Consider the following 24,311-nt stretch of genomic DNA (forward strand, 5'->3'; position numbering starts at 1 on the left):
CCTGCCAGCAGCCAAGAACAATAGGACATTCACTGTGCAGGCAATCGATAGCGCCCACCCGCTCCTCCCGGCCGCTGCAAAGGAGAGAAACAATTCCCACTCGTGGGGCTTGCTGCTCCGCACACAGCCACTGTAGTGTTGGCTTTGCTCTTCCCGGGGCTGAGCAACAGCCCCTTCTATCACAAATATGCAAGAAGTAAAACAGTTTTGAAAAATATCTAGAGAAAGGTAGTCCCTGCTTATTTTATCAGTAAAATTTAAATTGTCACCTGAGGCTCCCGTTACCTAAAAAAAGAGCAAAAGTTGCGATTAGCAAATGAACATTTGAAACAACATGAACGACTAAGTCCTTTTTTGCATTTGTATTTGAAAAGGTGAACATCTGCAAGTGTACAAACGCTACAAGATGGGCACTGGAGCACAGCAGAGGCAATGATGCCGTTCTCAGCTCACTCCGCCATCCCAGCCTGCCACCCTGCCGCTGCACAGGGAAGCAAAGTTTGTCCTGAGATTTGTAACAACCTCTCAAGGGTTTGAAAAGTTAGTGCTTCCTAACTGAATGTGGTTCTGCAGCACATAGACACCTCGATGCTTTTTTGGGCAGCTAAGATGTTGAGTTTTAGCAATAAAAGAAAAAAATAGTTTTTTTTGCCTCATATCTGATCAGAAAGGAAGCGTCCTCATCCACTGTGAAGACTTACCACCACCAGAAATGTTATTTAATGCTAAGGGGGATGTTTTCCCCATGTAAATTATCTATGTAAATTCTGGAAATTTAGCAGAGGTTTAACAGGTCAGAACTGCCAACCCAAGATGCAGTAAATTCCCAGCATTTCTATTAAAGAGTGTAATACATACTGCTTTTTACATTACGTGAACAGAGAGCAAAGAATATTCCTAAGTGGGGCCAGACAAACACTGCCCTAAGCTGCTTTAAACTTCAGTAAGATTTCGCATAATTCATTAGGAAGGGAGACAAAGGAAAAAAGAAGAAAATGTTTGTAATAGCTGGTTTCCCAGTCTTTTCTGTCTAACTCTGGTCTAGTTCAACTGACCTAACAATGCCATTTTTCTTCCTCTTAAAATCTGCAGTGGGGGAATCAAATGCAAAAGCAAGATCAATTCTGTTCCAAGACAGTAAATGAGTTTTAGATCAGACTTGTTTCAATTTACGGAGAGAACCCAACTATGCTGCCTTAAATGCACTCTTCCCCTAAATATGAAATTCTACTACAGTACTATAGAAAGAGTAAACTATCATCATTTTAATCCAAAATTTGTTTATAATCCAGCAGGAAGGAGAAAGCCAGTATGACTTGGGTCATAACTGTGCATTAAACTTTGTATTTTCATTTCTGTTAATTGTATAATTCTATTAAACCATGTAATTTATTTTAATATAAATTATATAATGTTTTCTAAATAAAGCTACTTCCATTAAAATGATCATAGTTTCATAGGAAGTAGCTGTTTTTTCCATAACAGCACTGACCAAACCCTGTTAATCTCAGAAGTTTTCTCCTGTTACACATAATTCTAATGAGTTTTCTTAAGCAGTTTGGACAAGCTGTGACCCCATGACAGCAGAAGATGCACAATATCAATGAAATAAGTCAAGTCAATGCAGCAACTTGCAGGAGGCAGGGGTCACAGTTTAACCTTCTCCATAGCACTGCTGTCCAATACATAAACTTACCCACACCAACAGTGATGTGTATTTTATTCTTGACTGCTGCAAAGCCATGTGAGCAATGCAAAATCTCAGGGCAGTCCAGCTATTTCAAGTTGCTCCTTTCTCCCCAGGCTGTCACCCCAGCGGTGCCTGTCCCCTCAGTCTTGGTAGCACACCTATAGCCGGGTCTGTGCTGCAGCTGATGTCATCGACATTAGGCTCTTCATAGGGCAACCCTGTAATTGGTTCAACCAGATTTATCTTTGGAGAAAATAAAACCTGAGTGACCAGGCATTACGGGAGCAAGGGGTTACATTTGCATGTACTTGAGTAGTTTTGAAGATGAAATCAAAGCTCTCCAAAGGCCAGGATGCAGGGTAAAGATGGCTCCTTTTCTTTTTGGCTATCGCTACACATTCTGAATTACAACCCATCCAAGCTATAGCTTGAAACAGAGACTTTGACAACACCATCTCTTATGCTAAACTGGTAACTACAGCAACAGAAAGATAACCACACGAGCAGCGATTAGTTTTCTAACACATAGATCTCCAAACCAACTTACTACAGCGTCAGCCCACTGCCGGTGCTGATGGATTGCTTCCCTGGCAGCAGCTAGCTGTGTTAGACAGTTTGAAATTGTACTCCTAGACAATGTGCCATCGTCTTTACGCTGCAGGGGACACAAGGACTGGCTGAAGGACTGACTGAAGGAGCCGGGTTTCTTCTCCCTGGAGCAGAGAAGGCTGAGCGGGACCTCACCACAATGTTCCAGTACTTAAAGGGCAGCTACAAAGAGGATGGAAGCTGTCTATTCACAAAGAGCCACACCAATAAGACAATGGGCAACGGGTACAAGCTGCACCATGGAAGGTTTCATATTGACATAAAGAGGTTTTTGTACAATAAGAACAATCAATTCCTGGAACAACCTCCCCAGGGACATGGTGGAGTCCCCATCGCTGGAGGGTTTCAAGACTTGATTGGACACCATGCTAGATAATCTCAGCTCAGCTCCCTTTCCCACGAAAGGCTGGAGCAGATGATCTTCCAGGTCCCTTCCAACCTGGGTTGTTCTGTGATTCTGTAAGTTTTACTGCTGTTCTCCACAGCAATTTATTCCAGCCAGTTGCAGACCATCATCTCAGAGATAATCCCAAATATGATACTCAAGTCATACGTGTTTGAGTTGATTATGTGATCCTATGCTATGACATTTCACAAAGATGAACACAAATGCTGATAAAACATAAAAATTAAAGAAATTTTGAAGTTAATGAACAGGGGAAGTATATATGTAAACAAGATTTTTTTTACACTGTAAGTGCTAAGTCCAGCCGGTTGCACAAGTGACGCAACTCAGATGCCTATATGGAAAGATTGCATATATAATGAAAAGTTGGAAAGTAACACTGATATAGTATGTGCAAAATAAAATACTTCAAAATCTATGGTCACACATACGCACTCACATAGAAGTGTGAAGATAGAACATGCCACTCTGGACTAGCTGAAGGACTGCTCGCCAGTCCCCTCGCTGTTAGCCACTGATAGAGTAGCTGTTACAAAAGCTCCCACTGTAGATGAGTAGATAAGGGAACTGCCCCCAAACCCCCAGGCTCCCACCCCTGGACTGTCAGCAGGCTGGACCGCATTAAGGGTTAGACCCTTCAACATACCCTATATTTACTGCAGTTTTCATTACTCCTTGTCATTCCATAAATGCTTAACCCTTAAACATCTTCAAGCAATGAGTTCCCCAGGCCAGTCCAAAGTGCTTGGTGCTGGAGTAGCCCAGTGAGCCTGGGGGAAGAGACAGGGAAAAGAGCAGCTGCAAAATAGAAAAATTATCTAGCACAACAAATAGGTAAGCATCACTGCTTTCAGTTCTCTTCATTACCTGTCCCCAGAGCTGAAGCTATCCCTTCCTTCAGATATGCATAGTACTGGCAAACATCAGTTCTGTTTTTCTGACAATAAATTTCTTTATAGGAAATAAGCAAAATAGCTGTATAAACAACAACAAAAAAATGAATATATCTATTTTTCTGAATTTCTCACCTAAACGCTAAAACCAGTATTACAGAAAGTGCTTTTAAATATCCAGATACTCATAGGCAAGGACTGTTGATAAAGACAGTCCCTTTGGGACATGGTGGGTAGAGGCGAGCCCAGCTGATGCAGTGGGTATCATCTGCTACTGCCTTGGGATGGCACAGGGAGCAACCCTGGCAGCTCTGCTCAGTGCTGAGAAATGCCGCTGGACTGTGATCTTTATATAAATGCCATTTCTAAGGGGTGCAAACGCATACACATTCGCAAGCGTGTGGAAATAAAAAACATTCAAATTAATCATGGTACATCCCGCTAGCCTGATATTACATTTACTCAGGCAGGTATTCTCCTCTTGAGCTACAGCCGCTTCCTGTACATACATTTCCCTCAGGACATGAAAACACATGGCTGGAAGCCTGAAGTCATAAGAGCTTAAATCAGCAATTATACAGCTCACAAATGCTGTGAGGTTTTCAGCAATGTTGCATCTCTCAGCCCAGCTCAAGCAGGGGCTGTGAAGAGCAATGGGAACAGTACCACTGAGGGACTGGACCTAACCCCAAAGGGCTGATCCCTCAGGTACCCCGTGTAGCATGCAGCACCCTGTCGTGCAAGGCACTTTTTGGGGAATTGGGGGCTTAAGTGAGATGTGACTAGAGTGGGGAAGGGGTTCCGGGGTGTCGGAAAGGAGCTTGTGTGTCTGGACCAAAAAGAGAGAATCCCACTTTAACTGCCTCTCACCATAAACCCCCATGTATCCAGATCACCAAGAGCCAGCGGGGCTGTGTTCTCCATACCTTCGCACCGGGCGTCAACACGATCCTGCACCTGTGCAACCACCCCGTTTCACAAGAACTGCAGAAAACTAAAATCTCTGACTCTGGTGGCATCAGCAGTGTTTTCAAAGGGTACTAGGGGATGGCATGATCAGATCAGCAGCAAATTCATACACATTTTGTTTTCTTAGGAAGTGATTAATTGTATATCTCTTGTGATACTCTGTTCAGATATCTGAGATATACCTCACATACTTCTACAAGAAAAACTTCCGTTCCTTATTTGTAAGACGGGAATAATATTGCCCCTTTAAGTTTTAAAAAACCCCACTCCTATCTGACACATTTCTACAGCTTTTTTTTCAGCATACTTACAACACTGAACCTTTTACATTTAACCCTTATATGACCACCAATCCACAGCTTCCCCAAAACCAGCTGCACCTGCAAACGCTTGGCTGTTGGCCGAGCAGACCCGAGTCCTGCGGGAGACGGGGATCAGCCGGAGCGGGGTACAGGACTGCGGGGCAGCCAGGCCCTTGGCACTGAGCAGGCACATGCTTCACGCTGCAGGTAACACAGGCTGTGTGGGCACACAGCCTCTTCCAGCATGCCCCTCTGCACACCAGGCACGCCTTGCTGCCCCGGCCCCCCGTGCCTGACTGGGTGAGCTTGGAAGTTACCCTAAAACTGCAGCCTGCAATGGGGTGTGACACCGGAGGACTGGGGCTGAAGGCTGAGCGTTAACCGCTGGAATTAAAAACAGGGCTGTCCCTCCAACAAGCCTGTGCCTCCTCTGCACTGCACCCTGGTGCAGACTACTGCTGTCATGGGCAGAGTGGCTCTCGCAGCCCTGGGCGGGCTCACTCTCCCTCGGACACCTTCCCAAGCTTCCTTCGCTGGGTTTAGCCTCCCCCAGCCCCAGCTACAAGGCTTTGCTCCACCTGCTCACATGCAGCCGTACAACGGGTCCTGCGGTGCTGCTGCCCTACAAGCAGACTGAAGAAACCAAGCTGCTTCGGTTTCTTTCACATGAGATGAAAGTGTGAGCGTTCTCTGGTGGAAGTGTTTGTATTTTACCCAGTATTTCATACGAAAGCCTGTGCTTGACCTTTTGGAAACAGAAAGCAGATAGAGATGAAGTCCACGGACACAAGGAGGGTTATGGACAGCTGTCACCAACACACCTCTCAGCAGGCCTGGCACCCTCCTGGGGAACAACCCGGGGCAGGTCTGAACAGCCTGCAGGGCTCTGGAAGGCTGAAGTTGGAGGAAAAAATACAGCACCTTGAATTTTTGTTACCCCCAAATGGGGTACCAGTCTCAAAGTTGAGCCTTCACTTACAGACGGTGCATGGACCAGTAGAAAACACAACTGTCAGTGACTTACTTGGTGTTGAGGATTCCTCATAACCCAAACACAAAGAAGAGATTTTAGTTTGTTGAGATAGAACCCATCACAATAGTCAGATTATTAAATATGTGAAAAAGAAATCTCTGATTAAAAATACACAATTTAAATCACTCAGCCCTTACAGGATTTGGGGGAAAAGGTAAATACAATTTTTAAGATTTGATTTTGTTGCTAAAGCAAAAAGAAAAAAAATCCCAGATTTAAATTAGGGCTTAACATCTGCCACAGAGATTGACCATTTTCTGCCATACAGATTGACTATTTTTTCTAAATATTATCTCTGAGGATAACATATGGATTTTCATAAACACCATTTTTCCTTCTCCCCCCACCCCTTTCAGGGACAAAATTCTGCTTGACACACTGACCTAATCACACCAGCTCAAGGAAAAAAGCACATTTTACATTTACTAGTACACTGGATTTCACAGCATGCTTACTGAAAACGTACAGATCCAAAGAAGGAGAATAATGACACAAACCACAGGATTCATGCAAATCTGAGCAGCTTTCTGCATAACTGATATAAAAACACCGCCAATGGAATGGCATGTGCTGCTAGCAGGCTCGTTATGAACAATAAAATCATTTATTTGCTTTAATCATGCTGTTGTGGTTTTGTTTTTGTTTAAATTAAGTTATTGAGCCAGTTTGCCTAATTTGCTCTGAAAGGCTGCTGTTCAGGTGTACAACTGATTTATTGCTTCCATAAGTGATGATCCCAAGTGCTCTCTCGTCTGTATTAATTGCCGCTGCAGGCTCAGCCTATCAGCTCTCCAGTGGGTGCATACAGTTAGTGGGGAGTCACCTCCTCCTCACCAGGGGCTGCCTTCTCCTTGCTGGAGTGGCAACTGTAATATTTTCACAGTACCTAACTAATGGATCACAAGACATTAGAAAAGGCTTCAAGGTAGGTGATGGAGCCTACCTTGTTCACCGAGCTGTGTTCACTGAGACCCTGAGTTTATCCTGTGTTAAATTCTGTTTTCAGATGAAACAGTTTTGGGGTCTATACAAAAATCTGTAATGCTGGAAACTCCATTTAACGAAACACATGAAATACCTGGCTGCACACCCCAAGTAATCTTGCGCTTTCTTGCTTTTTGTATGCCTACGCATGTAAGAATGGATTGCAAAGCCATAGCGCATCTTGAAAGGTAAACCTCTAACATACGCAGACACAACTCCAATAGAAATTAATGTTAAGACAAATACCTTGCTTAGGAAAGGCTTCCATACACTGCAGTACTGAAACTTTTAGAAGATATTACTGAGTGACGAAGCCTGACTTTCAGGCAGTAAATACTGCAAGAGAGCAAAAATCCAAAATTGAGGAAAACACCACCACGGGCAATATCTCAGCCACTTTGTAAGGCAATGGTCCTGTACCAGAACTAGAGACCTGACCTGCAACCCTCATCACAGGCTGGTTATTCTCTCCCACCCTCCTCCAGTTCTAGCCCCATTCCCATATGCCTAGCTCACTGCAGCGGGTTTGCCACCCTCTGGCTGGAGGGACATCCCTGGGAGAGGGCAGAAAAGGCCAAGGCAGACACACAGCCAATGCGAAACGTGCTTCCTTAATGGCAAATCCCCACTTCAAACACAGATGTGCTAAACTGTCAATATTATTGAAATTGTATTTACTTTGAAAAAAATATTTTCTTCATCCTAATCTAATGACTTAATTGTTTTGGCTGAGGGTTTCCAGAGCAATGGCCAAACGGTCTAAAGGTAATTGCTCAAAGGTGTAACATTTTACAAACATGTCTCTGTAATGGAAAAAAAGTGTCTTAACAACAGGCAGTACAACCCTATGCAATTATGCAGACGGGTATATTTCTATTTCTGTCCAGAAATATTACTTGTTTCCCCTCCTGCTTAACAGGCAAGAAGGTCAGCTGCTATGAGTTTGGGACATCATAATTAAAAAATGAAAAATGGTATCATGAGTCTGTGTTAAGAACCTAACTGCTGGCTAGCTTATTTAATCCAGAAGCTAGCAAAACTGGAGTGACTGCCATGGATATGTAATGTGGAAACCCTAAAATTCATTTTGGAAGGAAGTACATACATGTAGCCTGCAAAACCAATATAAATAACTCAATGCCGTGAACATGCTGTTGCATATGACACTGAGTTAAAGGGCAAAACGCTTATCATTTATAACTACATTGATGGCAGATGCTTTGAAAAAGACACTGCATTAACAACAGAATCAAGTATTTCCATATTCAGGATAGAACAGTCATTCAGATTTATCAGCCCATTAACTTCATAAAAACAGCATTAGCTGCAATTTAAGTGTGATGTGGTGCATCTGTAATGAGAAATTCTTTGGGTGGCATTTTATAATTAAATATCTCGTGAACTATTCGTAAGGTCAACAGAGATTAATGCAGGCTGTCAGGCAAGGTCACTGCGTGGATTTCTAGAGAATTCCACACTCAAAAAAAGACATTATCACAATTATTATTTTCTTTAATACAGTAAGTTATAATGTGATCAGACTATACTTTATCAAATCTGCATCTGTTCTGATGGGCCAAAAATATTTTCTGTATCACTGTAAGACAAAAGAAACAACCTGTATTTTAGTACAGTCTGAAAGCCATAATAGGACACATATCAGAGAGAAAAATAGTAACTCTGAGCGTGTACTAGGAATTTGCTTTTTCTTGTTCAAAGAACTGAATTTCTGAACAACTGTCCAGTTTTTAAAGTAATTTCATCTGCACTATCACATACATGGAATAAAGTTGAGAAGGGTCTTTTAACAAATACGATCACAGATAAAACCACCTCGAGAACAGCATTTTGTGGCATGGCGGTATTTCCATTTTGCCAAGGCTTCACCCACCCTGCCCCCTTTCCAAGGTCAGTCCCCACACAGCTGTGCTGGGGACCAGGCTCACACAGAACCAGAGCAGATAGCCAAATGCAAACACCAGCCCGGGGCAGCACGCCGACACCCTTCTGCTTCATGGTTATCCAAAGCACCTGCCCTCTAGGTGAGATGCGGCACAGAGGGGTATGGTGGAAATGCCTCAAAACAATGCTGCTCCCAGTACCATTCCTGCTGTCCGAGGTACTGGCATATTGTGCTCGACCTGAACAAAACACCTAAGAAAACAGTAACTTCTTAACTCTGCAGAAAACGCAACGTTGTACTGTGGGTTCAGGGCAGGTCACACCAGCAAGACAGCAATACTGACTTACATCACATTCTTATCCTAAGGGCACGCTGTATGTAAAACCTGATAAAGAAGTTTACTGCTAATGCCATCATCAACCAAAAGCATAACCCAGTATCACCTGCATTTTTTCCCTCCCAGCAGTCTTTATTTCTGATATTCCTCTGGCTCTTCGTCTATTTCAGACATTACCTTACAGCCTTGATCTAAATTTTCAGCATTTAATGTGTCAAGCTTCATCTACATTAAAGACTGAATTTCAACCTATCAGTCAGCCAGACAGTTGTGCAGTGTTTCTGAGATTATGATTAAATGGCATCCAAAGCTGGAGCTTACAACTTTGCTAAGCCTGACATAACAAAAATAACATGCAAATAGATAAACAAAGATGCAGGAGGAAAGAACTCAGGAGGATCAAAGACGGGTCCGAGTGTCTCAGCCATGCAACTGACAAAGCAGCACAATCAACTACGGGCTCACACCAGACCTATATAACCGTGAGAATGGCAAAGACAAGGCACTGTCGATGGAAGTGACCCAACTTCTTTTCCATGGAAGATTAGGCAAATACTAGGCTCTATAGCCTTTTGGAAGCAAAGCAGAAATAAACCTAATTTCACCTGTGGAGCATGCCACTGGAAGATAGAAGACAAAGCTGATCTCTGCATCACTGACAACTTCCAAACGATGTAGAGAGCACTCTGCACTGCTTAGAGTCTAAGAAAGATGTCAGCATCCTGTTATTTTAGGAAACTCTAAAAGACAAACAAACCTTACTTTGACTCTGTGCCCAAGTGTCAATCTGGGAAGAAGCCTAACTCAGCCTCGTACTGTAACAGAAAACCAAGGAAGAACTTGTCTTGTGCACTGGGAGACAGACAATCGCTCGTGCTGGCTCACCCAGAGACACAGGGAAGTCGTCTTCACCCTTTATTCTCCTGGTACCATTTGAAGAGACAAATAACTTAGAAACTCAAAATGGGCAATGAAGTGGAACACAAAAAACCCAAATAAAGACAAAAAATACCGCCCCCCCCCCCCCCAATAACCCCAGTTTAAAACCAAACAAACAAGTATGTAAAGCAGAGTTCCATATATGTGCAAGAAACTGCCAACAAAGAGGAAGCAGAGAACTGCCAGACTTTTTATTTCAGCTTGCAAAGGGCTGACAGAATACTCCTGCTTACTAAAGCAGTGGAACTACATATGAGTTACATGAACATGTCAGCTGGAAAAAAATAAAATCAAACATTTTGCTAGTTTTCTCAGAAATATGACTTGGTTTGTGAAGTGCTGCACAGCCAACCCTGCACTTCCACACTGTCACAACCAGGACCACACATTTCTCAGATCTGAGCACTGTGCTATGTGCACGCTCTCTCAACCAGCCTTTCCTCGGCCTTTCAAAAGTCAGTGGAGGAAGCACCACGCTTCACAGAAGATGAATTTCAACCATCTACCACGTGGAAGATGGAGGCTGTGCCTACACCAGTGACTCAAGCAGTGCTCCATGATGATTTTGAGGTTCTAACCATGTTCTTCTACAATTCAGTTGAAATGGCCGCTAGCTCAGTGCTGCTGTGTGCCACCTAACACCCTCTCACATAACTCCTGGGCACTGCTTGGGGCTGCGTGGGCCATGGACCATTCCCTGTGGGCAGGCTGCACAGCACCACCTTCTCTGGGGGCTCAGGGAATTCATCAGCATGGCTGCAGGCCACCCCGTCCTAACAGGCTCAGCAGAAGGGAATGGTCTACAATGTTGACCCTATTAGTACAGTAATCAAGCTTTGTTTGTCTATTATTGTTATAGTATTACATTACCATGTAACTAAGAAGGCAGCACTTGCCCTGTGCTTCATTAAAACAAAAATACAAAATTTATCATTGTTGGATAATAATGGAACTCATTATCTGCATATTTTGTAGGAAGATGAGTTGGAGTGAACAATGAGTAAAGGCATAAAAAAAAAACCAAACAAAAAACAAACAACGAACAGAATGACTTTTGCACCTTTTCTGACCAGAAGTCTTTGCAGCTTGACACAGACCCCAGGACTGAGACTACTCTCCAGTACAAGCAAGCACAAACACAAGCAAAACGAATACACAAAGCATGCCCTCAATCATGCTGCAGCAGACAAGGCCTTCAAGACTTCTTGTACTAAAGGGACAGAATACTGCCCTGTGAGACAATCAGCTCCTCCAAATCATTTTGAGGTTTAATGCACTGAACAGTGCACTTTGGAAGTAAGCATGTACAGCTCACATAACCAGGGCTTCAGACAGGACAGTCCCCCTCTTTTATCATTACTACCAGTCCTCTCCTGTAATAGCTTTCAGCTGAGACAATACGCCGCTTTTCAATTATTTGTGTTTTTCACTTTTCCTCAAAGGCACTTGGGCATCAGGTGTAGATGGAACTAGTGCAGGAGGAGAAATCTGCTGCTGTGGAATTATTTTATAGCTAACCAGATAGCAGATGGTTTTTCAAGCAATACTGGCAACAAGTCTGTAGCGCTTCGGAGGGATCTTACAGAGATGACAAAGGGGACTTTTGCCAGACTCCACATAAAAAAGCCAAGTACCTGCCCACTCAGGAACCCAGCCAAAATAATTGTACAAACCAGGGCCCTGTAGTTGCATTTGCTTCTAGTAGATTTTTCACAATTAACATCAGATACTCAGTGCATAGATATGTAACCATCTTTGATAAGATCATGTTTACTATCCATACTAAGGGTAATTAAATCAACACTACAGTACTGATTTTAATATAGGACCAGACCACTACATTTTATATAGCACACTTTGAATTCCACTATTTTTCCATTAATCTGTCTTTGATTTTTACGTCAGACATTGTGCATGCTCTCCCCTACACACGCTCCTCATCACCAAGTATATTTTTCTATAGCTTACTGATCCACATCTCAAAATGTACACGTGTGAAGTGAGCACACTTGCCAGTGCTTAGTTACAGGGGGAACGACTCTACTAAGAGCAAGACCTGCCACGCACTGAAATGACAATTAGTCAATGGAGGAGGCAGGATGAGTGCTGACAGTCTCCTTCCTCCGTCTCTACTAATGCAAGGGATGTTTTCAGGACAAAAAAAAAAAAAAAAGAATGAAATACATAAATGAAGTCCTAAATGCAAGTGTTTTGGTTTAACTGGGAGGAGAATAAAGGATGTCAGAATTGCAGCAGAAGAGCCAGCCACTACCAGAAAGCAACAGACTGGTTTGCAGCACCACTGCAAACCCCACACCCAGTAACCAGCTCCACCGCTCTGTCCCACTCACTCTATGAGCACTTTGCAACCTCTTTCTGTGGTGTGGCTTATTGTACGTTCAAAACTTCTCATCTTTTTTCCAGTGAAAGGATATTTTAAATGAACCAGTTTGTACTGAAATCTAAGTAACACCCCTTCCTCCCCGCCCCTCTGCCCTCAACACCAGTGAGGGAACCCAGTACTCAGGGTACTCACATGTATGCCTTGCCAAGGAATAATTTGATCCACCGCTAGTCAAACCAAATCCCTCAGGAATTTGACTGGAACTACGTGGCCGAGTGGGAAGTTTCGGTGGTTCAATTTCAGCTCCAAATTCTGCCCCGATCACCCCCAGCAGAACGATGGCCGTGGCTTGCTTCCGTCTCTCTTCATAGGATGTGGATATTTTTTTCATTTGTGGGAGACCAGACAGACAACCTAAAATGAAAAATAAGAAATATGAGAAAAATTAAAAGCAGGGTTGTTCTTTACTACTCCAAAACCCACTTGTTTCCCAGAGAAAATAAGAGGTTTCCATTTAACTTAAATCACATCTTCAGGACTGTTACTGCCCTTACCAGGGTTTTCGGCTAGCAGAGATGATTCCATTTTACTTCTCAAAACTTACAATGCGTGACAAAAGTCTAAAAACCACTTATTGCAAGGTCTGCCTTCAACGAGACCCACCTTTCAAAAACTGTCAAGATCTTATGGGAAAAAAGAATCACCAGAAAAAACAGAAAACTGTCTGATTTCATAGTTTTATGTGTTGAGTTGATAAAAGATCTGTGGAATTCTGTGTTTCTTAGTTCTTGTGAAAGGTGATTTTTGGTTTGCTTCCTGTTCATCTTAAATTTGCATAACCAGTAATATTTTTTTTAAAGACGACAGATTTTTAGGATAACTGACTTGGTTATAGAAAAGCACCTTTTTATTTTAGGATCCATTGTCACATTCAGATTCTCACTAAATTTTAGCATTACAATATATGCCACTAAACCAAACTAGTATTTTTGTACACTAGAATGTTACGTATGCTATTTTAACAAACATTCTTAAAAACAGTGGGAAAAAAACCCTCACTGTATTATTAATTTCAAATAAAACTGAGATTTACATCATTAGTGTAATACAGCCCAGGGATTTTGGATTTCACTAAGCAGAGGAAGTTTTTGGGTTGGTTGGTTTATTTTTCTTTGAGTAAATAAAATTTTAGAAGAAATTGACTGGAATGGAAACACTGTATTCACTTACTCTGACAAGCACAATTCACTTTTACCTATAAGACTAATCCATGGCGTACTAGGAAATGCCCTACCATAAATTCTACAAAAATAACAAAGTCTTAATCCTTCCTACAGCATTCTGCTGCTAAACCTTTGCTGAGAAGTCGGAAGGCACCACCTGGCACTGAATGAGACTTACTGGGCTTATGGATTAATGAAGGGTGAATTAGCGAGTCGCACTGTACGTCTCTTTCTGCTAATGACATTCACATGGCTCGATAGGAAACATCACCTACAAGAAAACTAACCACATCTTAGAACCTGTGTTTGAAGACTATCCATGTTCAGGCAACCATGCTTTGGTTGTGACTGCAATGTGCCAGCCAAAAGGGAGAGAAAAACAACGGAAAGCTTAACAATGGTAGGGGAAGGGAAAAAAAAAAAAGGAAAAAAATCAATAGGAACTGCCTTCGGAGGAAGGAGGATGAAAATGGGCTGTAACAGACAAAGCAAGAAATGTAACAGTTTTAACTGCTTAGCACTCACTTATCCTGCTCCCGCCCTCTGCAGCCACCATAATCTCCTTAACATTTGCATATGGAGCGCTGGCAGGTTCTGCCTTACTGCAGCCTCCCTGCCTCATGCCCGGGGAGCTTGGAGCCAGCGGGTGGGCAGCAGCTCCTGTCAAGGCCCAACACCCCCCATCTCCTGGGGTACCCCGGCGAAGGGCACCCCTGCGAGTGACTGATGGCGGCTCCCTCCCTGCTCCCAGCAGCCGCCTCTCGCCCAGGTGCTCAGACAGAGCCTGGTGTGACATCTTAGATCAAGATGAATTGGCACAAACTCCTGATCCAAGATTGTTTTATACCATTTAATTTAGTTTCTTCCCCTGCTTGGATGAGCACAGCTCTGGTTATGGATTTCTATTCTAATGCGCTGCAGCAGGCGCGGGGAGCAGGCAGCAGAGCAGATGCTGGTGCAGGGGACGGCGGGATGCTGATCAATAGGCGAGGCGCTGACCCCAGCCGCGCCGCCCGCGCCGGCTACGGCTCCCAGGCGAGGAAGAAAGGAAGAGCGAACACATGTGCTGCTTCCAGTAGGAAATTAAACCACGGGGGCACTCGGTGTGCTGCGCCCTCCCCCCGCCTGCCTTTCATTTGATTACAGCAATATGAAGTTAACCCTTCATTAGATCCCCAAGGACGGATTTCAAGAGTATCCTTCAAATTACAGGCTTGCTTCCACAGAACTTCCACGTTGCAACTCTAAACAGCAAACAACGAACCAGTGGGCATCCACAAGCTCTGTCCCAACTCACAGCTCTGCCATCCCTGGGACAGGCAGGAGCAGGCTGTCCTTGCACAGCACACGATGAACTGCAATTAATACCGGATCCAGAAGGAAAACTCCCGGGCTGGCAGCGGCACAGTGCTGTGTGCTCGGCAGCAGCTAGTGGCTGAGCTAATTCCTACTGCTGACCCCACACCTCCAAGCACCCAGATGTCAAGGAGATAACTCTTTGTTAACCTAACAACAAATTTCAACCAGAGCAGGGTGGGAAATATTCTTAAGAGTGTTTCATTAGCAATCTGGCATACGACAGCCCTTACCCTGCTCATTGCTGCAGTGTAGGATTTCCTACCTTAAAAATACCCAAAACAAAACAAAAACAAAAACCTAAAAAAACACCAAACGCCAAACCCCCCAATACAAGAAAATTACAACCCTCCGTCCCAGCAACATCCTTCCCCCCAAATCTCCAGATGAGAGGGGAAAAAAGTCTTAAATATTTTGGCCCCCCCCCCTTCCCCCCCCCCCCCAAATTACTAGCAGAAAATACACAATTAATTGTAATGATTTCCTACAAATAAACTGACAGCCATTTGGGAGATTTTAAAATGAAATAATGTCTATAAAAGTAGTCCTTTCTACAGTTTCATTTGTCTCATGAAAATTTGGTATTTTCTCACAGCGATGTGCCTCCATTTAATCATGCTAAAGGGTGACACAGAGATCCATTTTCTTGACAGGACGGTTGATCACCCTATCACAGTGAGAAAATTAATAACCTCAAATAGCTCTATGTGGAAAACAGAAGCTACACTGGTGAAAGGACAAAAATGTTCTATATTTTAGTTGTAAAACACACTTCCAGATCCACACACCAAAAGAGAAACCTATCACATCCATGCATCTGCCCAGCTGGGTTTTCTTTAGACAAAATGACCACATTAAATATTTCAAAATACTTCAGTTTTTGAGAATTAAACATCCACAACTGCTTAGAGGAGACAGCTTTGCAGATAGCACAAAGCATATTTATGAAGTGTTTAAAATATAGATAAAATATTTCAGAAGTTTTAATTGTTTAAAAGGCTGTGAGATATTGATTACTTCATTTAAAAAGCAGTCAGAGAGTGCAGCCATGAGGTCAGGATAAATTTAACAGTTTGAAGCACTTTACTAAATAACTCAAAAGATCATGTTAATTGGCTTTGCAAAGTTCTTGGGTAAAATTAATTTTATCCTATCTTACAATAAAAGGATTAAAAGACAAATTAAGTTCTCTAGGTTTAACTGGAATAGGAATCAATGGATTTGAATTAAGGCTGAAGGCAGTTTTATGAGAGATGGACTGCTACCAGATAGTGCCTAGCTGCTATTAGGCACATACTGATGGTGCTCCCATATTGTAGTGTTAAAGCCTTTGCAGAAGTAGGTGCCGGACCCATTCATTATTACAAAACACACTGAGTGACCCTGCAGCGCTGCCACAGTGGTTCCGAGTGCAGAAGGGTGGCCTCTGGCAGCCCCAGTCCACCAAAACCATGCCCAGCCCTGCCCCATCAGATGGCCACTGTCACAGAGGGCCACACAGTCACAGCACGGGAGCGACAAGCCAACACAAGTAACGATGGGGTTGTAATTATGTCTGCTAATTTATATGTAAAGGTCATCGCTGAGATTTGGTCACAATATTTAATGTGCACAAAATTCTTTAAAGTGAAAAAGTGTAGAAGAGATGCTGCAGTAGATCTGTTTCCATTGCTGTGTGCTCCAACAGCCGAGAGAAACCTCATCTGAGCTCCAATACAGCAGATACACAGCAGCAGGTACGCTGCCACAGCAAGGGTCCACAGGCTTTTGACAGCAGTTAAGACCATGAAAATACATATTTTGAAAATATATAATAATTTGCAATTAATAAAATAATTTCCTCAAGACCACAAACATACTTGGAATCAAATGTGGTTGAGAACTCAGACCTAGCATGCCAGCCTGGTATTTTAAGAGTACAAAGAAAAGCGACAACCAAAGCTCTCTTGATTTTTGTCACAGGTCAGTTCCCCAGCACTGAATGCCCACAGTCGGAATTCCCTAACTACAGCTGAAAGCTTGCAAACCAAACTCCATGAAAAGCATCACCACTTCTCCCTCCTGTCTGCCGCATCCCTCTCGCTGCATTTCTTACAAGTTTTCTGTTTATTTATGAAGGGGAGGTTTGTAACTGGGCAGGCTTAGGATAAGGATTTCTATCCATCCTTCCTTTTCTCTCTCCGTTTCAGGTCTGAAAAAAATAGTTAGCTAAATTCAGAGAATCCTCCCAGTCCTCCCAGCAGATGCCAGGGAAGAAGCACACACCAAAATGCAGCAGATGCAGAACTTACTGCAACCACCACTGGAACCGTTCACATTTGCAACTGTAATCGTTTCTCAGTGCTACACGGGATATTAGAAAAGAACACACAAGAGCTAGGAGAGAAGGAATGCAATTCTGCTTACATTCATCTTGGCTGTCAATAATTTAAAGTATTTCTTTATGTCAATTGTACTATTTTCTTACAGTAAGTAAATTTACATAACACTCTGCTTGTGACTTAAAATGGAAATAGAAAAAAACTTTAAAAAAACAATATACTAAGTGTGCCTATGGGAGATACTTAACCTTTCCTTTAATTGTCCAGGATTATTAAACCAGTCAAAGCCATGCTACGGGCTTGCTTACATTTCTAGTCTTTAAGATTATACACAACAGAATAATTACAGTAATTTCAGCACCTCCTGAAAGCTTGTAAAGCCAGAGCATTCACAATAAATCAAAACTGAAAAATCTTATGAAGAAATAACAATAACAGAAAGTGACCAACTAGCAAAATGCAGAAAGACAGGAAACAATCTGTTTGATCTAACCTTATGAAAACTGTAGTTACCCATTACTAACCTCACATTATTAAAAGTATCTTGACTGCTTGGAAGCACAGCCATTCCTATAGACACAGCTCCCTCCGCTGGCACAGCCGAGAGGGGTCCTCCATGTGCCCAGCCGCGGCGAGGGATGAGGGATGCTCTGGGACCCGAACGGGGGTCTGACCCATCCCACACGGTGGGGCTCCTGAATACAGATCCTACTCAACGATACTAAGGAACTCTGTACCATCTCTTCTCATCTCTATATATTGGAATAATCACCTCGGTTTTGAGGAAAATTAAGCACCTTCCCATCACAGCAACAACAGCAGCAGCAGCAACAAAAAAACCCCAAATAATAATAAAAAAAACAAACTACCAAACCCTAAACCCCCCAAAAGAGAGCATGGATTTTAGATATGGGTCTTTTGCATACAAGTGGTCTCTGTGGAATACACATCTGGTAATCCAAGTTACATTTTCTTATTTGTTCCTACTGTAAGAGTGTCAGTGCAATACACAAAATAAAATTTGGTCCAATAGATGGAAAAATAAACCTGTGTCGAAGGCTACCTTTTCTTTGACTCCTTCTCACTGTGCACAGCCTTCTGCTCCGGGCTTTCTCTGCAGAAAGCCTTCTCTTCAGAGTAACTTACTTCTATTTTTAGTCTTTTATTCATTGATAGTGAAAAATTACCTGCAAATACGGAAAACTGACACACTCCTGAAGCTATGATGCTTACCTCCTATAAACCAGAGCAATTCCAGTATCTTCAATATATTTCTGAGTTTTACATAAGTGCAGACAGAAAGCTCACGTATTTTGTGAAATTAATTTTTTTTTCCTCCCACATGAAAAAAAAATTATCTACCAACCAACTGATTGGTATGTGGCAGTTGAGCACAACACAGAAATCTGGCAATACAGTGGCAAGTTAAAGAGAATATCTGTGATTGCTAACTCTGAACATCTAATATTTATCTTCTATCATTATTAAGCATTTTTTATCAATTTGATTTTTGCTTTTTTCATAGTACTTCACATTGGGCAGTTCCAGGAAGCACATAAGAGATGGAGAATCAAACCGATTTCAAACACTAGCTTGCTCATACAGACATAACACATTTTGTAATCAATCTTTTTACTATTCCTATAGTTGAGACCAGAACTATAAAAGACTAAACCCAAATTATGCTGGAGCATTATCTGGTTCAAATGCATACTGTGTGAATTAAATTTGCTCAAGAGTAGTAGTACAGGCATTTTGGTGTTACAATTAGTATTTTTAAATTAAATATTTTGCTGTGTTTTATAAAGACATCTGCTTTCAAACTATCAGACAGGGAAGAGAGCCACACAAGATGAAACCAAAACATTTTATGACAATTTCCTGCACATTTTTATTATTCTTACTGATAAGGTACATGTATTTTAATATATATATATGTGTATGTTAAGATAATGAAAGAGGACTTGATAACACCACTTGAAAATAAATTTAGGTAAGGATGTGCAAAAGAATTGCTCTGGAATCAAAGCAAAATCTGGGGTTTGGATGTTGGGTTTTTTCGTTTATTTTGGTTTGCATTTTCTTCCTCCCCCAAAGGTCTCCTCCCTATTGGCACACTGAGCTGATTTATTTGGTAATGCCTGCCTTGTTATTTTCTTTTCATGTCAGCAGTGAAGTATTTGAAATAATGGAGCATTGTTACTACTGTAAAAAATGGAAGTGTTTTAAGTTTATTTTTTCTAATATTTCATAGGACATCTTACAACAGACAAGTTTAATTGTTAAATATCAGTAAGTCACATAGATTTGTATTATTAAAGGCAGGACGTTTTCTGGTTTATTTCTTGAGAATATCTTCCCTGTGTGATGCCAGTAATATGGTTTCATACAGGAAGGAGGCTGCAGCAACTTTGAAAGACAGGAGAATTAAAAAACCTCCCATGGGGAATGATAATTACTATTAGGTGAGTACTGAGCATTGTTTTTAGAAAAGACTGTTTCAGCCACCAAGAGATTTACAAAAACTGGGGGGAAAAAAGTTCTTTTTTTAAATTTTTTTTTTTTTTTTTTTAAGTCTTTCATTTAAGACCCTGTCTCAAATCAAAGGGTCTGACCCCACCGAGAGCCTCAGGTCAGACACCCAGGGAGGTCAGAGCCCACACAAACCCCCACCGTTTATCCACCTGGTACACAGAAACATGTGCTCCTGAAAAATGGCAATGTATTTGTGACTTAAAAACAGTAGTTTTCAGGCTAACAAAACCTGTCAGCAATCTGTTAGCCTTCAATCAAAGCCTTACACAGTAGCCACTGGCAGCCTTAAGGGTTAAGACACTGATTTTCTTCTGCATAGGTGATGCTATTTTAAGCCAATAGTGTGTTTAAATCCACACCAACGAAATCAATACAACACTGCTCTACTCAAGGTGAGACCAAATAAACCTGTCGGAAGCTCTGAGAAATAGGCTTTGCACTACACACTGAGTGCTAAGTGCCTTTCAGCCCAGAGATCTGTCGTTAAATAATCATTAGCCATCATTCATTCTTCCTAAAAAGCTCAACACCTAAACTTGTTTGGTGCTCATGAGCCCATCAGGACAGTGGCACCGCTCTTTGGCAACACGCCACCTTGCCCAGCACACCACCACAAACGCTGCGCTCACACGCCTCCCAGCCTGCCCACATGCCAAGCACACCCTAAAAAAAATCTTACAAATGGTGGGTTTGTGTTTACCCATGCACTCAGGATTCACTAAAACGTTCTGTACCTTGGAAAAAGTGACCAGCATTGCTTGCACCCTAGACTGCTTCATGCAGTCAGGTTAAAGCTAGTCATAGATGACGTGTATTAATCACTTTCATTCAGGTATAAATTCTTATCTGGCCTCACTGCAACTTTTTTTGAAGTCAGAAACATCGACTTCAGTGCCAGTTATTAGTTTATAATGAGGCTATATGAAATTAGCAGCAACCTGGTGTCATCTGTGTAAGGGCAGATACTGAGGGCTGCTGTTGGCAGTTGCTCTCTGTCTGGAACCTACTAATAAAAATCCAGGAGACTAATAGTTACCGAATACCTGAAGCAAGGAAAACAATAGTAATTTTCACTTTTGGAATATACAGGCATAAAGGTTAACCTGCTTTCTCTCAGCCATAAACGTTCCTTTTTCCACCTACGCTTTATGAACTCTGTGCTGAAAACATCTGTTTGCTTTCAAAAAGCAAACAAATTAGCTGTTCTCTTTGGCACACAGGTGTTTTCACCAACAAGCTCAACTAAGCAATCATCATCTTAAACTAATTTAATTCTGTTCTAAGCCGTAATAGACCAAAGTATTTAACAATGTGAGAATAAATTTTACCACAGTGACATCTGATTGTTTCATACCCTATCCAAAACCCACCAACGTCGGCTATCTAAGTACAAATTGTCCCCTAACCTTGCTGTTTCAATTTTTAGATGCAATTTTATGCTGGAGTCTTCAAAAATCTGAATTTCTCTTCATTGCTGTCTACATAAATGAGTCATAAATAAAAATATTTTAAACATTCATCATACCTTCTCAAATTTTTTATTAATCATCACTTTATTTCACCTCTAATACAGGAAGGTTTGATGCATTAATTCAGTGCTTTAAAAACAGCAAGTTACACTGAATAAACTGTGCCTGGTATTTCCCCATCTGAACAGCAGAGACTCCATTTTGTCTTTGACTATTTCCCTGCTCTCAGCCCCGCAAGGAAGCAGCACCCTCACCCATTTTGTGTTCCCTGATGCTGCAGCAATGAAATACTCTTGTCATAAAAGGAACAGCACAGCAGAAGAGAAAATTCCGGTAAGCTGCAACAGATCAGAACGGTGGCTGCAGAAAGTCCTCACTCTTTTTCTACATGAGCCCAGCAGCCTTATGAAAACTAGGGTGATGTCTTTCTTACAGCTTTCTAATGTCTGAAAACTCTGAGCACATAAATAACTCTACCGCTAAGTTATACACAATTTGTAATTCCATTGGGGAAAACACCTATTACGGAACACTGAAAGACTGTATTAACATTTGTATTGGAAATAACTAGTTTGCATATAACTAAAGCCAGATACATGTAAACATTTGTGTAAACAAATGTATACAAGGTAATTTTTTTATCAGCATTTAACAAGCTGTTAATAAGAGAGAAAGACATTTACTGTTGAGTTCCAGATCTCTCTAGACATAAGCAAAACTCCAACAAAACCAGTACAATCTTGACTTTACATTCTGAAGTATGATCATTATTTTATTGAAAGGAACGTAAACTATTTTATAGTCATCTTTAAATGAATGGCAACTTTTTTTTATGTTTTCTGAAAAGACGTTGTTCCTATTGGAAATCAATAGGAAGGCAGAAGAAATTAGATAGCTATGATTTGCCAAGAAATCAATAAGAAATACAGCAATATCAGAACCCATGTTCTTTAACTTTTATACATTAAAATTCAACTTGCATGTGAACAGTCTTTAAAAACTTATGGGGAAAACACGTGAGGTGCCATTATATGTGTGTGACATACCCATCACGCCATGTCTGAACAATATAAGGTATTTTCCTTTTAAAGGCCTTTCTTGACTTTGACAGATTAAAATACATTCCACTGTGTAAAGATCTGAAATTATTTAATACATCCTTCAGCATATTCTGTAACACACACAAAATAATATTCACTGTCAAATATTTATTTGGCACCTCCTGTGATGCTCCACATCAGCGCTTGCTGGGAGGGCGGAGGGCACGTGGTAAGCTGTGGCACACACGATGGGTACCGTCAAGCAGCACCCCACAGCAAACCAGGCTTTTCTGTGCAGAAATAGCTGGGGCAGAGGAAAGCTTTTAAGCAGCATAACAAAGAGAATTCAGGCTAAGATGGGGGTAACATTTAACCAGGAATTTTTCCCCTAACCCACCCACAAAAAACCACCTTGGGAGGTACGTTCCAGAGCCTTCCCACACAGCTCTGCACTCCGGGTGTGCCTGTTACAACAGCACAGGCACACAAACGCATTTCAGATCCCCTTCCATGCTTACAGATGGAAATGAATCCTGTAGATACCCTGAAACAGTTTTAAATATATATTTTTATATGTAATACATAAATACTATATATTTGTTGCTTGTTTAGCAATATAGTCTTTAGACAACACTTTCATAGTTAAATTTTATTGAAACTATCGGAGACTCTGCTTTTCAGTGGGATCATTTGAATCAAAGAGTGAAACCAACACCACTTAATTCTAATTTTCTGATTCACTGTCTTGGAACACAGCTAGAAACTGGGACACGGAGCATCTCCGCCCAGCAGGCACAGGTTTGCGTGAGCAGCCCCAGGGCAGTGCTGGGGTGATGCTGGCACTGGGGCAGTGATGGGGAGCGCCGGGGCTGAGCGGGTGCACGGTGCTCCTCACTGGGGTGCAGGAAGAGCAGGACCCAGCGCCGCCCTCCAGCACACGCCATTTACACATGGCTTTATCGAGGGCTCCGGCGCTGAATACAGAACACACTCTATTTGGCTTTCAGTCAATTAAGCTTTAAGCTGTCAGCAAACAAGACTTTTAAGTTAATTTTGAATCACCACAAATCAAGTTGAAGGTTGTGAAAGGGCACGCTCACATGCCGGCATGAAAAAAAGGCAGTTTAATTGCCTCTGAATAGCTATTATATGCTGCAATTGGCCTATTGAATCTTAGATGATCTATTTATTTATCAAAGCAAAAAGACTGGTAAAAGAATGAAGTATATGAACTTTAATCATCTTTCTTGCGTAAGTAGGTAAAATTAAAGTTTTGGCATATGAGAAGTGCTATTGAAATTATAATCTTTTAACACAGTTCAATATGTTTACATTATATTTTACTTTTGAATAGTTACAGCTGTCCAAACTAAGCTGAAATGTGAAAACAAGTGATTTCCAATGCAATGAGGCACTGTTTGGTTTGTTATTTTTTTAACTTCCATCAGGTTTTTCATATACTAAGTAGATAACTGATGTTTTGAACCTGCTAGCTTGAAAACCTAACTATCCAGAAGAAAATATACAAAAATGCTATAAAACGTTATAAAACCAGCTGCTATTAAAACACATTACAAAGAACTGCTACAAATTTCATACCAGACCTCCGTCTTAATAAAAAATGCTTTTGTTCAGAACTAAATGACATCAGACAGCACCCACAGGAACAGGTCTTCAGAACTTAGAAGTTGTTTTCATCAGTCTACCTAAAAAACCCTGCAACATAGACTAAGGAAGTACCATTTAAAAAAAAATATGTATCAATTGGACTAATTAGTTCTAAAAATAATATCCGTATGCTTAAAAGACACAGTTAACCATGGAAAGAGTCCCGATAGTTTCTTAAGACAACGCATACATACATATATGTGCATACACATATAGTCCAGAAATATTACAAGGGATTGGACAATTCCTCTTTTTGTAACCAACTACAAGAAAATGCTTTCAAACACGAA

General features: G+C 41.6%; 1 protein-coding gene across 5 annotated transcripts in view; it reads right to left on the reverse strand.

Annotated features, from left to right (window-relative positions):
• The window catches only part of WDR7 (WD repeat domain 7), a 143,185-nt gene that overhangs the window by 53,935 nt on the left and 64,939 nt on the right, over positions 1–24,311 (reverse strand). For all 5 annotated transcript variants that reach the window (XM_027803586.2, XM_055699777.1, XM_055699778.1 and 2 more), the window contains one exon: positions 12,602–12,823. In XM_027803586.2, coding sequence (XP_027659387.1) covers positions 12,602–12,823 — 222 coding nt within the window. The remainder of the gene's footprint in view (positions 1–12,601; positions 12,824–24,311) is intronic.

The sequence above is a fragment of the Falco cherrug genome, chromosome Z, assembly GCF_023634085.1.
Source record: "Falco cherrug isolate bFalChe1 chromosome Z, bFalChe1.pri, whole genome shotgun sequence".
In the NCBI taxonomy this organism is placed as follows: domain Eukaryota; kingdom Metazoa; phylum Chordata; class Aves; order Falconiformes; family Falconidae; genus Falco; species Falco cherrug.